The sequence below is a fragment of the Rhinoraja longicauda genome, chromosome 40 (genome assembly GCF_053455715.1).
Source record: "Rhinoraja longicauda isolate Sanriku21f chromosome 40, sRhiLon1.1, whole genome shotgun sequence".
Lineage (NCBI taxonomy): Eukaryota > Metazoa > Chordata > Chondrichthyes > Rajiformes > Arhynchobatidae > Rhinoraja > Rhinoraja longicauda.
The window spans coordinates 8,042,360-8,058,282 of record NC_135992.1 but is presented as its reverse complement, the minus strand read 5'-3'; the positions used below and the strand labels follow the sequence as shown (position 1 = coordinate 8,058,282).

General features: G+C 37.3%; 1 protein-coding gene across 7 annotated transcripts in view; it reads left to right on the top strand.

Moving 5' to 3' along the window:
* The window catches only part of LOC144611422 (RNA binding protein fox-1 homolog 2-like), a 200,853-nt gene that overhangs the window by 130,773 nt on the left and 54,157 nt on the right, over positions 1-15,923 (top strand). For 5 of the 7 annotated variants that reach the window (XM_078430493.1, XM_078430494.1, XM_078430492.1 and 2 more), the window contains one exon: positions 10,593-10,844. The exons of the other annotated variants lie outside the window; for them this stretch is intronic. In XM_078430493.1, the coding sequence (XP_078286619.1) occupies positions 10,593-10,844 (252 nt within the window). The remainder of the gene's footprint in view (positions 1-10,592; positions 10,845-15,923) is intronic. 7 annotated transcript variants of the gene reach the window in all.

Genomic DNA, 15,923 nt, shown 5'->3' with positions numbered 1-15,923 from the left:
TGAGAATTGCAAAAAACGTGTAAATAATTTGCCAATTTATATTTAATTTCTTTATTCTTTTAAATAACAATGTTTTGCACTGCAGTTCTTTAAGGCTAAAATACAGTAAAAATAAGTCAAAAGAATGACTGTACTCACCATTACATATAGTGCCAAATCTCCAAAGAGAATGTTGCCTATGACTGTCTTGTGTAGAAATGTAAATAAACTAAAATATCCTTTCAAGCTTATTTTGCATTTTTTTAAAAAATCTGAAATTGCTTAATATTCTTAGAAATGCTGACAGTTGCATGAGAATTCGGGTGCATAAATATTAGATAAACAAGTTTATTATTTTTTACCATCTGACATAAGCTTTAAACTTGAGTGTTGAGGACATGGAATGTCTCTCTTTTGAGTTTTCCATTTTAAGGTCTGTTTCATAATCTGCACCCCAAACTGGTTAGTGCAAAGCTCTGTCAGCTTCTGAGGCGATTGGGTGAAATAGTCTTTTGATGATTGTAAATTATGGTTACAGACTAGGGCCATCCTCCTGGTCTGCTAGCAAATTAACGGTAGACCTCTGGATTGGGGTGGAACTACGGGGGGTGTTAAATTAAGATGACATGTTAAAAGAATGTTTGAGGGTGTCTGCATATTCCCAGTTGACTTATTCAAAAGTGTGCTGCAAATCTCGATATGTGTTGTGCATTTGTTTCAAAAGCTTTTTCTAGATGCGTATAGCAGCAGTGTTAACAGTCCCAGTGGAGCAAGTCTACCCTAGACTACTTGTGTCTGAATAAAATATCGTCCAACTTTGCCTGAACCTCAGGGATGCTGGAAACATAAATGTTTTTTGTGGAGAGATTCAGATAGGGAGAGTGGAATGGTTTATGGCTGTTTTTTCTTTTTCATCCAGTTGAAATTAACCTCTTTGGTTACATTTTCAATAAACTGAGTGGCCCTTCTAATTCAGGTGCATGGACAAAAATAATTACCTTGCAAAAATGCCTTGTATTTACATTGGTAACAGATTCTTTATTTACTGAATATGTGGTTTGGATTTGAATCTTTAATTGCCTGAGAAATTGTAATCAGTTCTTTATTTGAATGTTTCAGCCTCTACACTTCCAGGAACAATTATTGGTCTTGTAAAGCCTCTTAAATGAAGATGGCTCAGTGGTGTAGCTAATTCTGCATTGTGCTGCTGAGATACTAGGATCAAATTGCGGCCCCTGCTGTTATTTACTCTAAACCATTCCCTTGAAGATCAACAGCATGAAGGAGAAGGCTCAGAGTAAATGATAGCCTGGCAAACAGCACTCGGCATAGCCAACTCGTCAGAACTTCAAAAAACAGGGCAACATTTACATAATTTAAATTTGAATTGCTGATCGGACAAACCTTTGTTAGAAAGATTTATTCTTAAATACATTTTTTAAATTAACTTTTCCGATTTCCTTTTCTGTGGAAGAAACTAAAATAATTAAAGTGGAGTTGCTTGACAGGGTGGTGAGACATGAAGATTGGACCTTTGCAGTCTGCTCGTTTCTGATTAGATTGTCTGGCATTCTGAATGGGGTGAATTCACCAAACATAGTTGCCGCCTCTAAATGCTCAAGGTTACATTCTATTATACAGCATAAATGAATTACAAGATAGTGGTTGCTCTGATCGAAATGAGTGTGCAAGTACTTAGTGTCATTGTGACACTATAAAAATCTGAAATTCCCAGTAGAAAATAGGTCTAAATATGATGAACCTTGTGAAACCCAAAGAAAGAAAATGCTGCTGTACGATAAATTTCGCATTTTATACTCTGGGGAAAATACTATGAGTTCTAATAAGATAGGACAAACCGCAACCTCACTGAAAGGTGGAGAGCAATTGATGAAAATGCATTACATTTTCATGATCTGGAACAAATGGGTCTGACTCCTAGTTTTAATAAATTATTGGTAGCTTGTCTCTTGAAACCAAAGGCAGTTATTGGAAGTGAGGTGACCCATCAAGTTCTATCCAGGATTTTTTTGATCATTGATTTTTGATTAGTTGAATGCATATGCTAATTAGGTGAGAAGGTCTGAACTGAATCCATCAAGGCAATGTGATCATAAAAAATATAGGATAATCTTTGATTTCTAAAATATAATAGTATTCTAGCATACTTGTGATGCTCCCACTCTGGAAAAATTTGAGTTAAGAAAGCTAAACATTAAATATTCTTCTGGAAACTTGGAAAAAAATAATGGGAACGAACTGTATGATTCATCAGTCATGCAATCTTGCAAGCTTCTTGGTCTGCGATGAGGTTACCATGTGCTATAGTTGACTGGTGTTCCTTAAAGTGTGCAGTCAACCTGAATGTTGCCTGGTATTTGCATGCACTATAATTGACTACTTAGTTCCTTGGTATTTGCAATAGTCTACAATTGACCTCATTGTTCTCCGGAGTTTTCTAGGTGCTGCAATTATCGCCAGTGTTCCTCGGAGCTTGCAGAGTGCTTTAACTGATTTTATTTCTGGCTGAAACAGAACCTCTCCTGATTATTATCCAGCAATTTGCATTGGAGTACATTGACCAGTGTTTTGACAGAATTGGAATTGGCCACTTTGGACTTTGCCATCCAATTCAGTGTTAGCCTGTATAATGCCGATTCATCTATGAAAAATACCCACTTAAGTGAAAATATTAGGTTGCCAGTCTGAAAGATTATATCCTAGTCTGAATTAATGATCCCGGCTATGGGTAGCAAGTCTATTAGAAAGATGTAGCTCTACATCTCCCACTCTGCACGATCTGAGGTTTAATGATTATTTCGTAAATAAACTAAATTCATTCTAGGTGAAATAGTTTATAGGCAATAGGTGCAGGAGTAGGCCCTTCGAGCCAGCACCGCCATTCAATGTGATCATGGCTGATCATTCTCAATCAGTACCCCGTTCCTGCCTTCTCCCCATACCCCCTGACTTGAAGGCATGAAAGAAAGCCTTAGACTGCTAACAAATAATTCATAGAGGATAGCCCCGAGGCCAGGGTGTGACTGCGGCTCTTGTGCTTGTGGCCAATGCATAATGAGGGACCTTACAAGCAAGAATTAACATTTGTTTTAAACTGATTAATACTTTTCTGGGAACAGTGGTGATGGATGGTCTTGTGTATGAATATAGCAAAGATCTGACTGGGGGCACCATGTGCTCGGATGAATATATCTCTCTCGTATTTTTTTTTTTATTCCACTTTTTTACTGTGGAGTCCAGGTGTTCTTATTAAAGTACATTAATTAGGAATTGTGTATCCCTGGAAAACGTATTTGCCGTGGTACATATGAAGCAATTTCTTTTGCAGTAAAATCTATTCTTAATAATAAGTAATTATGTCACAGGATTGCTGCAATAACTTGGTTGTAATAGTAGTTTGCTGCCACCCACATACTGGTACAAAATGATAAGTTTAATAATGTCTAGGATCATCGTCAGGAGGGAAAGGTAAGGTATATTCAACCAATCCTCCTTGGACACAATTGGCACTAACATTTATAAATAAAAACTTTCATTACAAAGAAGCCAACATCCCTAAGATTAAATTTTGTGCAAAAAAGATTTAGCATTTTAGTAATGAGTGCTCCAGACATCTTGGAAGTGAATACTGCAGCAGTGGAAAGTTCTGCATGACGCATGCTGAAATGTGTTTTTCATTAGTGACTGCCTTTGGCAAATGCTGTGAATTTCTTTAGTGTTACTGATGAAGTTTTTTATTTAGTTAACTCCATATGCACCAAATGTTTTATTTTCACTTTGATTTCTGTGAAATGTAAGAACATTAAACCATATTTTTTTAATTTTCAGAGAATTATGGCATCAATTAAGTTAAAATTCTGTCCCAATTAAGTTAAAATTCCAGTGAGTGAGTTTCAGCTGACCAATGGAATTATCACTTTGGAATCTCCTGAGTTGGAATCAGCACCAGTAACCACCTATCAATTGAGATGAAGTTATATGGATAGTAAAGCTTGGAACTAAATCCAGATACTGCTTGTTCACCCCAATATATTAATAGGAATAAAAACCACTGCAATAAAAATAATCGACACAAGATATTTAAAGAGTGTTTGATGCATTAACTCCAAATGATATTTAAATTTGAATTTCAATTTAAATTGTAAATAAGATATTTTGCTCTCCCATTGTGCCTTAATGAGCAAGTTTTATGCCTCTTGTGGCACAAAGCTCTCAGCTACCTTATCTATTCTCCCCCTCCCCCACCAACCAATCAAGGCAGTTAATTTAAGATGGTCAATAGTTAAATTGCCCTAAGTACCCTGAAGCCTGAAAAGCCAGATGACCATCCGTTGATTATATTAAAAGTGAATTGTGAAATGCTAATGAAATTTCTGCATTACTCATTTATTGAGTACCTGTCACTTGTACTGTTCAGACATTCACTCTCAGAAAAACAACACATTTATTATTAATATTTTTATTAGTGTTGTAGATGGCAACAATAAAATCATTTCAAGGCCTTGTTCTTTTGTAATATTTGTAAATGAAAACGATCTCTACGTTTCTCTGCTAAATTTAACATTTATATTGCGCTAGGTGAATTTAGAGTAGGTTTCTGAGTTTGCCGCCAAAGATCTACGCACAAATGCAGGCAGATGATGATAAGATATGCTTTGAACCTATTTTTCAAATTTGAAATGGTTATTTTGAGATTTGACATTAGAACTCTGCTGTGCATCAGTAGGCATCTGTCACAATGCTGCTTCCCTTAAACTGTTCACCACATTTAGTCGTCTGGAGGGAAACTGGGTAATCCTGTGGGAAAAGGGCAGAGTCCCTGGTCTACACCACATTGAACTGCTGATTTTCAGGTTTTGGGTTGACAACCTATTTATAAAAGGTTGTATTGGTATAGCTTTTTTTACATTTGGGATGGAACGTTGGGTGCAGTTGGGTGAAATAATTGCTCATCGAAATAGTAAGAAGAATAAGGGGAAAAAAGTTGCGATTTATACAGTATAGTACCTTTCGACTTCACCAAATTTTTCACAGTCAATGAATTATCTGAACACCCATTTAACACTCCCTTCAAACCAGTAAATTAGAGAATTAACTCATTTTGATTTTCTTTGCTGAGAAATATTTCCAAATAGGATATGAAGAAATAATGCGTGAAAGACAATAGTTTGAACATTAGAACATTCTCTACATTTTTTAATAAAATAGCAAGCCAGCTCTGTTTTCAAGTTATGTCAGCACAGTGGTGCAGTTGGTAGAGCTGCAGATTCACAGCGCCAGGGACCCGGGTTTGATCCTGAGGTTGGGTGCTGTCTGTGTAGAGTTCGGATATGAAAGTGGGATAACATAGCATAAGTATGAACAGGTGATCAATGATAAGCCTGAACAGTGGGCCTAAGGGCCTATTTCCGTGTTATACCTCTAAATTCTAAGTAAGGGGGCCACAACACACATGCAATTCCTTCCCGCAAAAATGAAAAAAAAGTACAATTTTAAGAAAGATATAGATTTGATTAAGGAGAGCTGGTCAGTATTTTTTTTTTGTTCCGCTTAATACACTTAACATGGCGACGATTTTGGCATGGTATTCTTTGTGTCAAGTTGCGTTCATTTCCATCTTTCTCCCCAGGACACTAAGGGAGAAAGAATTGATCTCTCGTTAAGGATGACTCTGCTAATTATAACGCTAAAGTTGAATGGAGTTTCAGAGTTTGGAAACATCACTCACTTCTGACTGTCTATTACTATTTTTTTTCTTTTCATAACTGGTCGAAATCTCATAAAAACAGCTGCCACCAGAGACAGAAATTATTACAGGTAACTCCCCAAAAAAAGTAAGCCACGATGGTATTGACACCAATAGAGACTTGGTGTAAACCTAAAGAGATGACAGTAAATTTCTCTATTTACCTTGGGGATTGCACTATGACAAATGGCAGATTTATAATGTGCATAATTTGTATTTAATTAAATAACACACAAAATGCTGGAGTAACTCAGCAGGTCAGGCAGCATTTTTGGAGAATGTGGACTGGTGACATTTGGAGTTGGATCCCTTCTTCAAACTCTTTTCCGACCTGAAAGGTTGCCTATTCATGTTTTCCAGAGATGCTGCCTGATCTGCTGTGTTACTCCAGCATTTTGTTTCTTTCTTTGGTAAACTAGCATCTGCAGTTCCTTGTTATTATATTTAACTGTCCTCTAATCACTGTGTTTTCTTAACCCTGTGTTTTCTTAACTGCCCTCTAATCACTGCATTTTCTTGCCCTGTTTTTAATAGGGAAAGTTGTAGCTATTTTTCCTCTGCCCCTTAAATCAACTGTTTTATGAGAAATCTGATTTTGTTTGTTGTCCTAACTGAGTTTCACAACCTGCCACACCTCCAATTAGGTGGCTGATGCAGTGAGGTCAGTGAACGTGCAATTCTTTAATGTTGTGTAAAACTTGCTGCAATGTCTCTATTTGTAACCCATCCAGCCACAAAATGATTTACAACTTTGTGAACTTGGTTAAATTGGTAGCTGCTTAATCCAACAATGGTGTATATTCCTTGTTTTTACTAGCTAAACATTCCTCAATCCATACTAGTTTATTATTCAGAATCCCATGTGCTTGAATTTTGGACACTAAAATCTATAGCCATTTAACAATGACCTTCTAAAAGTCCAAATATACAATGTGCACTGTTTAAAAAGCTCAAAGATTTGTCCAATGTGATTCTGTGAAACCTAGTTAACTACTCCCTATCCTATTAATGTTTTCTTGTATGCCATGAATGCACTACATAATAATTCCTACTGTTTTCCCAGCTACAGACGACTTGCTCCCTCTTTAAGTAGTGAGGGTTAGATATACCACTTTGCAATCTGTGGGGATCGTTCAGAATAAATGGGATTTTGGATCCACTGCATCCATTATCTCCATGGTATCCATCTTCAGATGTGCGTCGTCAGCTCCTAGGGATTTATTGGCTTACAGTCCTGCTAGTTTTACTACAGATCTTCCCTGAGTTACAAACGTGAATGGACCACGCTCTAAACATACATTGTTTGGCAGACTGGCAGGATGGATGTGTCCGTTGCTGCAGGGCTCTGGGCATTTTCGGCTGGGTTGGAACGAGGCATTTCCGCATGCCTTCTCTTCCCACCACCCATTCACCCGAGCTACAACAATTGGGGGGTGGGTAGAGCCAACCAGAGCTGAGAGTGTTGAGGAGTTTCCCTTACCGAGTCAATGAGGCACCTGCTCATTCCCCTGTACCTGCTGTCTCTATGATCCTTTCTTTTTGAATTGTTTTTGTTCAGTTCCGTCTTTAAAATATCTTAAATTAAGAACAGTTCATAAGTGATAGGAGCAGAATTAAGCCATTCGGCCCATCAAGTCTACTCCATCATTCAATCATGGCTGATCTATCTCTCCCCACAACCCCCTTCTCCCGCCTTCTCCCCATAACCCCTCCACCCGTACTAATCAGGAAATGAACCATGTTGTAATCTGGTGACTGCCTATATTGATAATTTCTCTCAGCTTCCCATTGACTCCAGTCGAGTTGGCCGCTATTTATAAGAGATTCCGCCTTCTGTGAAAGCAAAGACAAAATATTTATTTAATTTCTCTTCAATTTCCTTACTTTGCAGTATTTTCTTTTCCAATTCAATCTGTAGGAGATCTATGTTAAAAAAAATCTAACAATGAGACTTTTTATGTTTCTTGATTTTTTTGTTAGTCTTTGAATTCTTAAATTTTTCATTCATTAAATGATGTAGATATTCTAGTGCATGCATTAAAAAGTTAGCAGCCTGGTCCAATAACTAGTTAGGCAGACAAACAGCGTGTTGGGCTTTTCTGCAGAGAGGTTGAAGTTTAAGAATAAGGAGGTTTCGTTACATTTGTAGAGGCAATGGTGAGGGTATACCTTAAATACTGCATTCAATTTTAATCTCATTACATAAAAAAATAGTAATAGAGCAGGATTGGAGGTAGTCCAAAATAAATTCACCAGATTAATTCCTGGGATGAGACCATTGTCAATCAAGACTGGCTAGACTGTCAGGCTTGTAATCCTTGGTTTAGAAGAATGAGGGGTGATTTTATTCAAATGTTTAAGGTCCTAGGGGGCTTTGGCAAGGTATATGTTGAGATATTTACATTACTGGGAGAGTCATGAGCAAACTACAACCTAAGGAGTCAGTAATCTTAAACTGCGGTGCATAGAAATTTCTTCTCTGCAATTCTTTGCCCCAAGGGTGGAGGAGAGCTAGTCATTAGATATTTAAGGTAGAAATAGATAAAATCAAAATTATGGGGAACTGGCACAGAAAAGGAATTGAGGACTGCATAGGTCAACACTGATCATTTAGGATGGTGGGCCATAATTAATCGACAAAGTGGCCTACTCCTGCTCCTATTTTCTTGTGTCCTTTTTGCCAACATCCTTTTGTTTGAATACTATTTTCATCTTCCCTTGTTGGCCACGGCTTGTTTGTGACAAGAAGAATGAAAAATCTAAGTTATGAACACTAAGGTTAAATGCCTTTTTTTAAAGTGCAAAAACCAAAAACTAAAATTCTAAGAAATGTCTCAAAGATGAGCAGTTACAAAGGCAAATAGTAAAGTGGTTAATAAATACCAGGTAAAAGGGAAGGATGAAACTTAGAGGTAATTGGGAATGAAAAGGAAATCTAATTGAAAGATGAGCTTATTGAATAATCGTTGTGTAATGGAGAATACTAGCAGGGAGGAAGAAGTTCAATAAGAGAAAAACGTAGAATAATGTAGTTGTGGGTAAAAATAGGGTGTGTAAAACTATATGTGCAAATGTCATCAAATCCTGATGGTTGCATTTTAAAATTAGAGAAGTGAGACATCTTAGCTGCAATCATAATTTTTGTCTGAGTAGTATCCAGAGACTCAAAGACTGCCAATGTACAACACCTGTTCATAAGGTTACGGCAGACCAGAGCCTATTAGTCATAATATAGATAACAAATTATGATGAATTTAAAGTTACACGGTCTTTCGTTTTAGTTCATTTTTATTGCACCTCTTCTATAATATTTTTGCAAGTTCTGCCTCAAGGACAGTAGCTGAGGCCTAGATAATAATTTGCATCCATGTCTATGTGTAAAACCCCATAAGTCCCTTTTTTAAAATTGTTGCATAAGTGTATTCCCACTTTAAAAAATTCGGGAATTTCTGTTTTTGGATCACCTCGTTGCTTTTTTGAGTGTACATAATTTCGCTGTTATTTATCCCAAATTGTTATACTTTAGTTTTCTCTACATTGAACAAATATTTCATAATTTTATTTATAGCATTCATATCCTCTATTTTCTTTTATTTCATCAATAACTTCAGTTAAATTATATATGCCGGCTTCTTTTTCCATCTAAGCTGATTATTCCTTGCTTTTCTAACCATTCAATTATTTCAAGCTGTATTATGGATGAACACTGTTTACCCACTGAGGTCTGCCAAATGTGAGCAGACTTTTTCCTTTAGAGAATATTCAGTTGCATTCCCATGTTGGAAGAACTATCCAATATTATGGGGGAAAAAACGTTGCTGTTAAATTGTTCTGGCTTATAGATATATAATGTCACATGATAGATGATGAATTGTATTATTATAGCTATAATATTTTCACCATTGCCATATGTCAGATATAGGAAACTTCTGGAAATGTTTGCGTATTTTTTCAGCTGTTAGTCATCGGGAAATGGACTAATATTTGCAGGGATCCAACGCAGGGATTCAAAAACCACTGCTTTGTTGCACATTTTCCATGCAAAATATTGTACTCGTGTATGTTGTATGCAATTATTCCATAGGTATTGGTCATTCAGTCTGATATGATACTGGCATTTGAAAGACATTAATGAGCAATGAGGCTGGTGAACTTCAATTACCTACATTGCTTTGTACACCTCTAATGTGTGCAAGTGGAGTATAATCAAAGGGTCATTATTAAAAGCAGCATTCATGTATCTGTCAATCTGAAATGCATGCCAGACAGTTGAATGATACTTTTGCTATTTCCCCTTCTCCTTTTCAAAACCAGAGACTTGAAAATGGATTGATTTTCAAAGTCAGTTTTTAGTCCCATAAAAGGTGCTCTATAATATTGCTAATCTAAATCTTTGGATTACGTTCTGAATCAATAGAAAATACTCAGGATGCAATGTTTGCCAGCATTTAGAAAAGTCATTAAGAAACCAGGTTAAGGTTTCTAAGGCTTAATTACTAATGTCCTCTTGGCGTAATCCTGTCAATTCCCTTCTTAGATTCAGTATTTCTGATATTTTCCAGTAGCAATGTAGATGGTCAGAATTTGCAGTTTTTGCCTTTGGCTTTACAGGGAACAAGTCATTATTTCTAATATTTCAATTTTTTCTATAAAAAAAATTCAGGTCTTATAAATGAGCAGACATAATGCTGCAGATATCTAGAGGGAACAAATCTTGCAGAATTGTTGTTAATGTCTTGAATGTGTTCATATCAGTCAGGTCATTGAATGCTTCACATTTATGCCCTGTCCAAGTATGTCATAAGAAACGTTCCTCAAATGTCATTTTTCATTCATCTTTCTTCAGGGTAGCCAGGAGCCAGCAGCCACTCCAGACGCTATGGTACAGCCGTATGCTACAGTTCCATTCCCTCCCCCCCCTCCTCCTCCTCCTCCACAGAATGGAATTCCAACAGAATACACTGTTCCACACACTCAGGACTACACAGGTCAGACGCCAGTCCCAGATCTTAGTCTGAGTATCTACGCATCCAGTCAGACCCTTGGGGAACAGAGTGGCACAATTGCCAATGTGCAGCCTGTATCTGGAACCGCCACAGTAAGTTAAAATCTAGGCTTTAGTCTTCATCCTACACGGTGATAAATTGCAAAAAAAGTTCAATTTTATATATCGTTATTTTAATATCAACAGAAAGTTATATTATAGCCACAGCAAGAATCAAATATATGGTATGCTTGTTTTACAAATGGACAGCCATGACATATATGTATATAATTTATAAAAAATAACCTCATAATTGCCTAATTCCAGCTAACCCTTTATCATATATGGAGACAATAGCCCAGAATTTGTATGTTTGGAGTTCATGAAGAAGAATTTAAAGCAAATGTACTATTAATGGGAAGACCAGTTTTGATAAAAGTGCATTCTTTTTGTATGAATTCCCTTATGTATAGCTAACTAAAAATAAAAAATAAATTTTGTTCCTGCCAAAGGAACCTGTATAACTTTTCTGTTGGTGGCAGAAAAACCCCTGCTAATGAAAGATTTACTGGTTATAAGATAACCGATGTAAATCTGCTGATATTTGCTGCCATTTCCTACTAGGCATTTGCAGTCATGGGGAACCCAGCCATTAGTTCAAAGGTCCGTTATTTTTAAACTGAAATCCCTGTTATAAAAATTGGAAAGATTATATTACAAAAAGCCAGGGTACAGTTTATACTTGGTGGGATCAAGCTCTCATAATTAAATGAAAGTAGTTTGCACCCAAATGAGGTACTCCACTACAGTATCTAATTCTTTACATCTGCTTACACTCGAATAATTTAAACATTGAAAATGTATTTGTATATAACTTTTTTCACTTTCTGTGCCATTTATTCATGTTCGGAAGCACTAAGAAATAGTAAAGTGGTGATCTGGAAGTCCCTTCGCCAAACACACAAGGGAAAGGAAACAAAATGTAATTTCATTCCCCCTCTTTTCCCAGTCCCCTTGCAATGAACTCTGTTGCATACATAACAATCAACAGCCCTTTGATTCGTTTATTTTAATATCAACCCACATGGGTTAATTTATAAAAGCCAATTGACCTTCTGGTAAATCTTTAGGATTTGGGAGAAAATGGAAGCACCCAGGGAAAACCCATGAGGCACAGAGAAACTGCACAGATAGCACCCAAGGTCAGAATCGAACCCGTGTTCCGGGAGCTGGCCGGCAGTCATATTAATTGCTGTTCCAGCTTGCTGCCCATGATAACTCATAATTAACTGACATGAATTACAACTAAATTTATCACAAAGTATTATTGCCTTGAGCTTTTTAGCTGTCGACATATTAGAAAAACAACAGATAAATTCACAGAGTAGTCCCGCGAATTATTGCAATGCAGTGAATTCTCTAACAGGGAATATTACAGCTCTCATGTACAGTAATTGATGGCCTCAGTGTAGATAAACACTACTGACCAGAACATTAACTAGTGAGATGATCTGTAGGTTTTTTTTTTTTTTTTTGCTCCTTCCATTTTTAACTGTGATTTCCAGACTCCACTCGGGTACAAATATTTAATATTGTGGGTTTGTTCTAGATTTGATTATCCACCATGAAATATGTCCATAAATGAGCATTCAAAATGTATCTTTTACAAAAGCATTTAAACTTATTGGCCTGTTGACTAAACTGGGTAAATGTATTGACTAATTAGATTGTGTATTTAGAATTCTCATATGATTTTCTAGGTGGCCACATATATGCAGCAATCTGCAGATAACTTGAAATGAAAATATAATTTAAAAAAATTAAAATGTAATTTTACTGGAGCTCACTCATTTTGCTACCATACTCCCTCCCCTGCTTTTATCAGCCAGGTTGATGGAAATGTTGAAACAGTTGCTGTGCCTGTTTGAAAGGGTCTTTGACTAACAGTGTACTGAGAAGCCCCACTGTTGACTGTTGATGGCTCGCACAGCTGTCAAACCAGTTCATGTTCTGTCCTTTCACCCTAAACTCTAGTGCTGATGATTCTGGACAGCTGTTCACAGGAGACTGCACAGAAAACCTATTTCAAAACTGCCTTTCCTTCGTTTTTCTCTCCTTAAGATGCAGCATTTGGTAATGAAATAAAGTAGGAAACAGTTGCCTTAGCAACCCTGGAGGACTGTAGTTGTACACTCTCCAATATCCAAACACTCTACCCAATCAACATCCTTTCTGATTCGCTTGCTGTTTCATAGTTCTGAGCATTTTCAGCTTTTCATAGTCATAGAGTCATGCAGTGTGGAAACAGGCCCTTCGGCCCAACTCGCCCACACTGCCAACAATGTCCCAGCTACACTAGTCCCACTTGCCTGCGCTTGGTCCATATCCCTCCAAACCTGTCCTATCCATGTACCCGTCTAACTGTTGGGATGGGATAGGATAGTCCCAGCCTCAACTATCTCCTCTGGCAGCTTGTGTGCACCCCTCGGATTCCTATTAAATCTTTTCCCCTTCACCCTGAACCTATGTCCTCTGGTCCTCGATTCCTGTACTCTGGGCAAAAGACTCTGTGCATCTACCCGATCTATTCCTCTCATGATTTTGTATATCTCTATAAGATCTCCCCTCATCCTCCTGCGCTCCATGGAATAGAGACCCAGCCTACTCAACCTCTCCCTACAGCTCACATCCTCTAGTCCTGGCAACATCCTTGTAAATATTTTCTGAACGCTTTCAAGCTTGACAATATCTTTCCTATGACATGGTGCCCAGAACTGAACACAATATTCTAAACATTTTATTGCCTAGGCTCAACAGAATATTCATTTTTAAATTGGAGATTGTTAGTTCTACCAGCAGTAGTCTCCCAAATAATCTATGTTCACCATTGGAATATAATTCCAGAAAAATATCTGAATTTTTGTAGCAGTGAAACATTTCTAAACATGCATTTGTTTTTGTTTCAAAGCTGCTTATTTGCTAACTGGTGATATTTGGTAGGTAATATTCTCGGCAGTGTAGAAGGATTTTATTAAAATGTAGTTGGAAACCTTCACTGGCCATATGTTGTATTCTAGAGATAGATCTGCCGTTATACAGTATTCATATTTTTGGGGAAACTTGGAACAAAATCAATTTCCACAATAAACTGATTCTACAAGTGCCACGTACTGAAGAAAAGTGATGTAGCTTTGTTATTCAAATACTTTTTAACTATTTGAGGTTAGAGTTTGAAAGGGATGCTACTGTGTGGCAGGATTATGAATTAACTTTGCTTTTCTTATCAGCACAATGACACTCGTAAATGTGTCATCAGAAAGCAGCTGAGCCCAGGAAAGTGTGTGTTAATCTTTCACACCTGTGGGGTTGCTGGTGCTCTATAGTTACATACACAGTTCATCTGTTTGGTGACATTCAGTTGAGCAAGAATGGAAATAAAATTGCAACTAAGGATTTGGAGAAAGAAATACCAGTGGGATTGACAGGTTCCTCTTTTGCATTGTCTGTGATGTCACTGTTGCTAATCCTCTAGACCTATCATTATTATGTCTTTACATCCTGTGTACTTCATACCACTCTTCCAAACTAAACTAAATCTAAGCACATTTGGGTATCACCTTTTCAGTGATAACCTTGGTAACTCCCAGCCAATTTCGAGCTGATCCCAGTAATTATGTTGGTTAAAAATTTGATTGCTGCTTTGGAAATAATTTAATTTCTTCTTAAATGGAGTTGTGTGCATGCATGTATTGACCCAATGTATTCATGTTGTTAAATACTTTTTGTTTGTGAGTGTGTATGGTGTGCCTTTAAGGAGCCTTGGCCAATGCAAATTTCACCAGGTTATGGTACCTTGATATGATGAAACATGGGAAGTGACAGCACATGTATAGGGTGGTAAAGAAGGCATGTGCATTCTTCGTCGTTCGGACCAAACCGGTAAAGTAGGAAAGCTTTGTGCAACTATATAAAACTTTAGTTAGGCAACATTTGGAGTATTGTCTGCAGTTCTAATTGCCCTATTAAAGGAAGGATGTGGAAGCTTTGGAGAGGATGCACAAGAGGTTTACCAGGATGTTAGTTGAATAGGAGTGTATTAGCTTTACCGAGTGGCTGAATAAACTTGGATTCTTGGGTGTCAGAGGCTGAGGAGCAAACTGATAAAATGATGAGAGGCTTGAATAGGGTAGTTATTCAAGAGTTTGGGTGGAAGTGTTACCAGAGGGAATAAGTTTAGGTGAGAGGAGAGGGAAGGGAAGGGAAAATTTAAAGATGATTTACATGACAATACTCTTTTAAATATGCAGTACAGCTCTAACTTACTGTGGAGGTGGTAGCAGATTTAATAGCAATGTTTCAGAGGCATTTAGGTAGATACATGAACAGGCAGGGATTTGGACCAGAATTAGTTTAGATTGGCATTACAGACGATGCATTTATGGTGGGCTGATCTTTACCTTGCTATGTTAAATGTACGGCTTGACATGACAGCAACGAACTATGCTGAATACTAGACCATTCAGTAAATTTATTTTATTCTTGTCTTTACTGACCTCAGCTATAGGTCCACATCTCAGATGTCGGGGTTCAGTAGGGACGAGGGAAAAGGTGATGGAAAAATAGCTACCCTGTTATTTTTGCTAGAAATAGTCAGGTGTTTAGAATTGGTCAGCAGCACCAATATCTTGTTAAGCTTCATATGAATAATGGTTAGTTAATATGGTTCAGTTTTCACTTGATTGCAGGCACTTAATATAGGGTGTTGTCCAACCTTTTGAAGGTGAGCAAGGATAGGCATGGAATCCTTCCAGTGGGCTGCACAGAATTATACGGAAATTCAAATGAGGTTCCTTCAGGTAAAACGGTAAAGTTCCGTGTTTAAAAATCAAGACGTTTCATATAGTAAGTGGAAATACCTCGAATACAGCAATATCCCAGGATTGCTCCCCTCCTCGTATTGTAAGCGTTCAGCGAGAGTAAAACATGTCACCGTTAAGAGTCAGCATTCTTAGAACATAAAGGAAGGGGGGAATTTGTACGTGCTGAATTTTTTGAAGAAACAAATGTACCTACAGACCTGTGTTCAATGGCTCTGTTATAAACCAGATACCAATTTGTAGTTCCTGACTGGCTCAAGATAGTTTTGAAACCTCAAATATTGTTAATTTGGAAATAAGAAATATTTAATTGTGC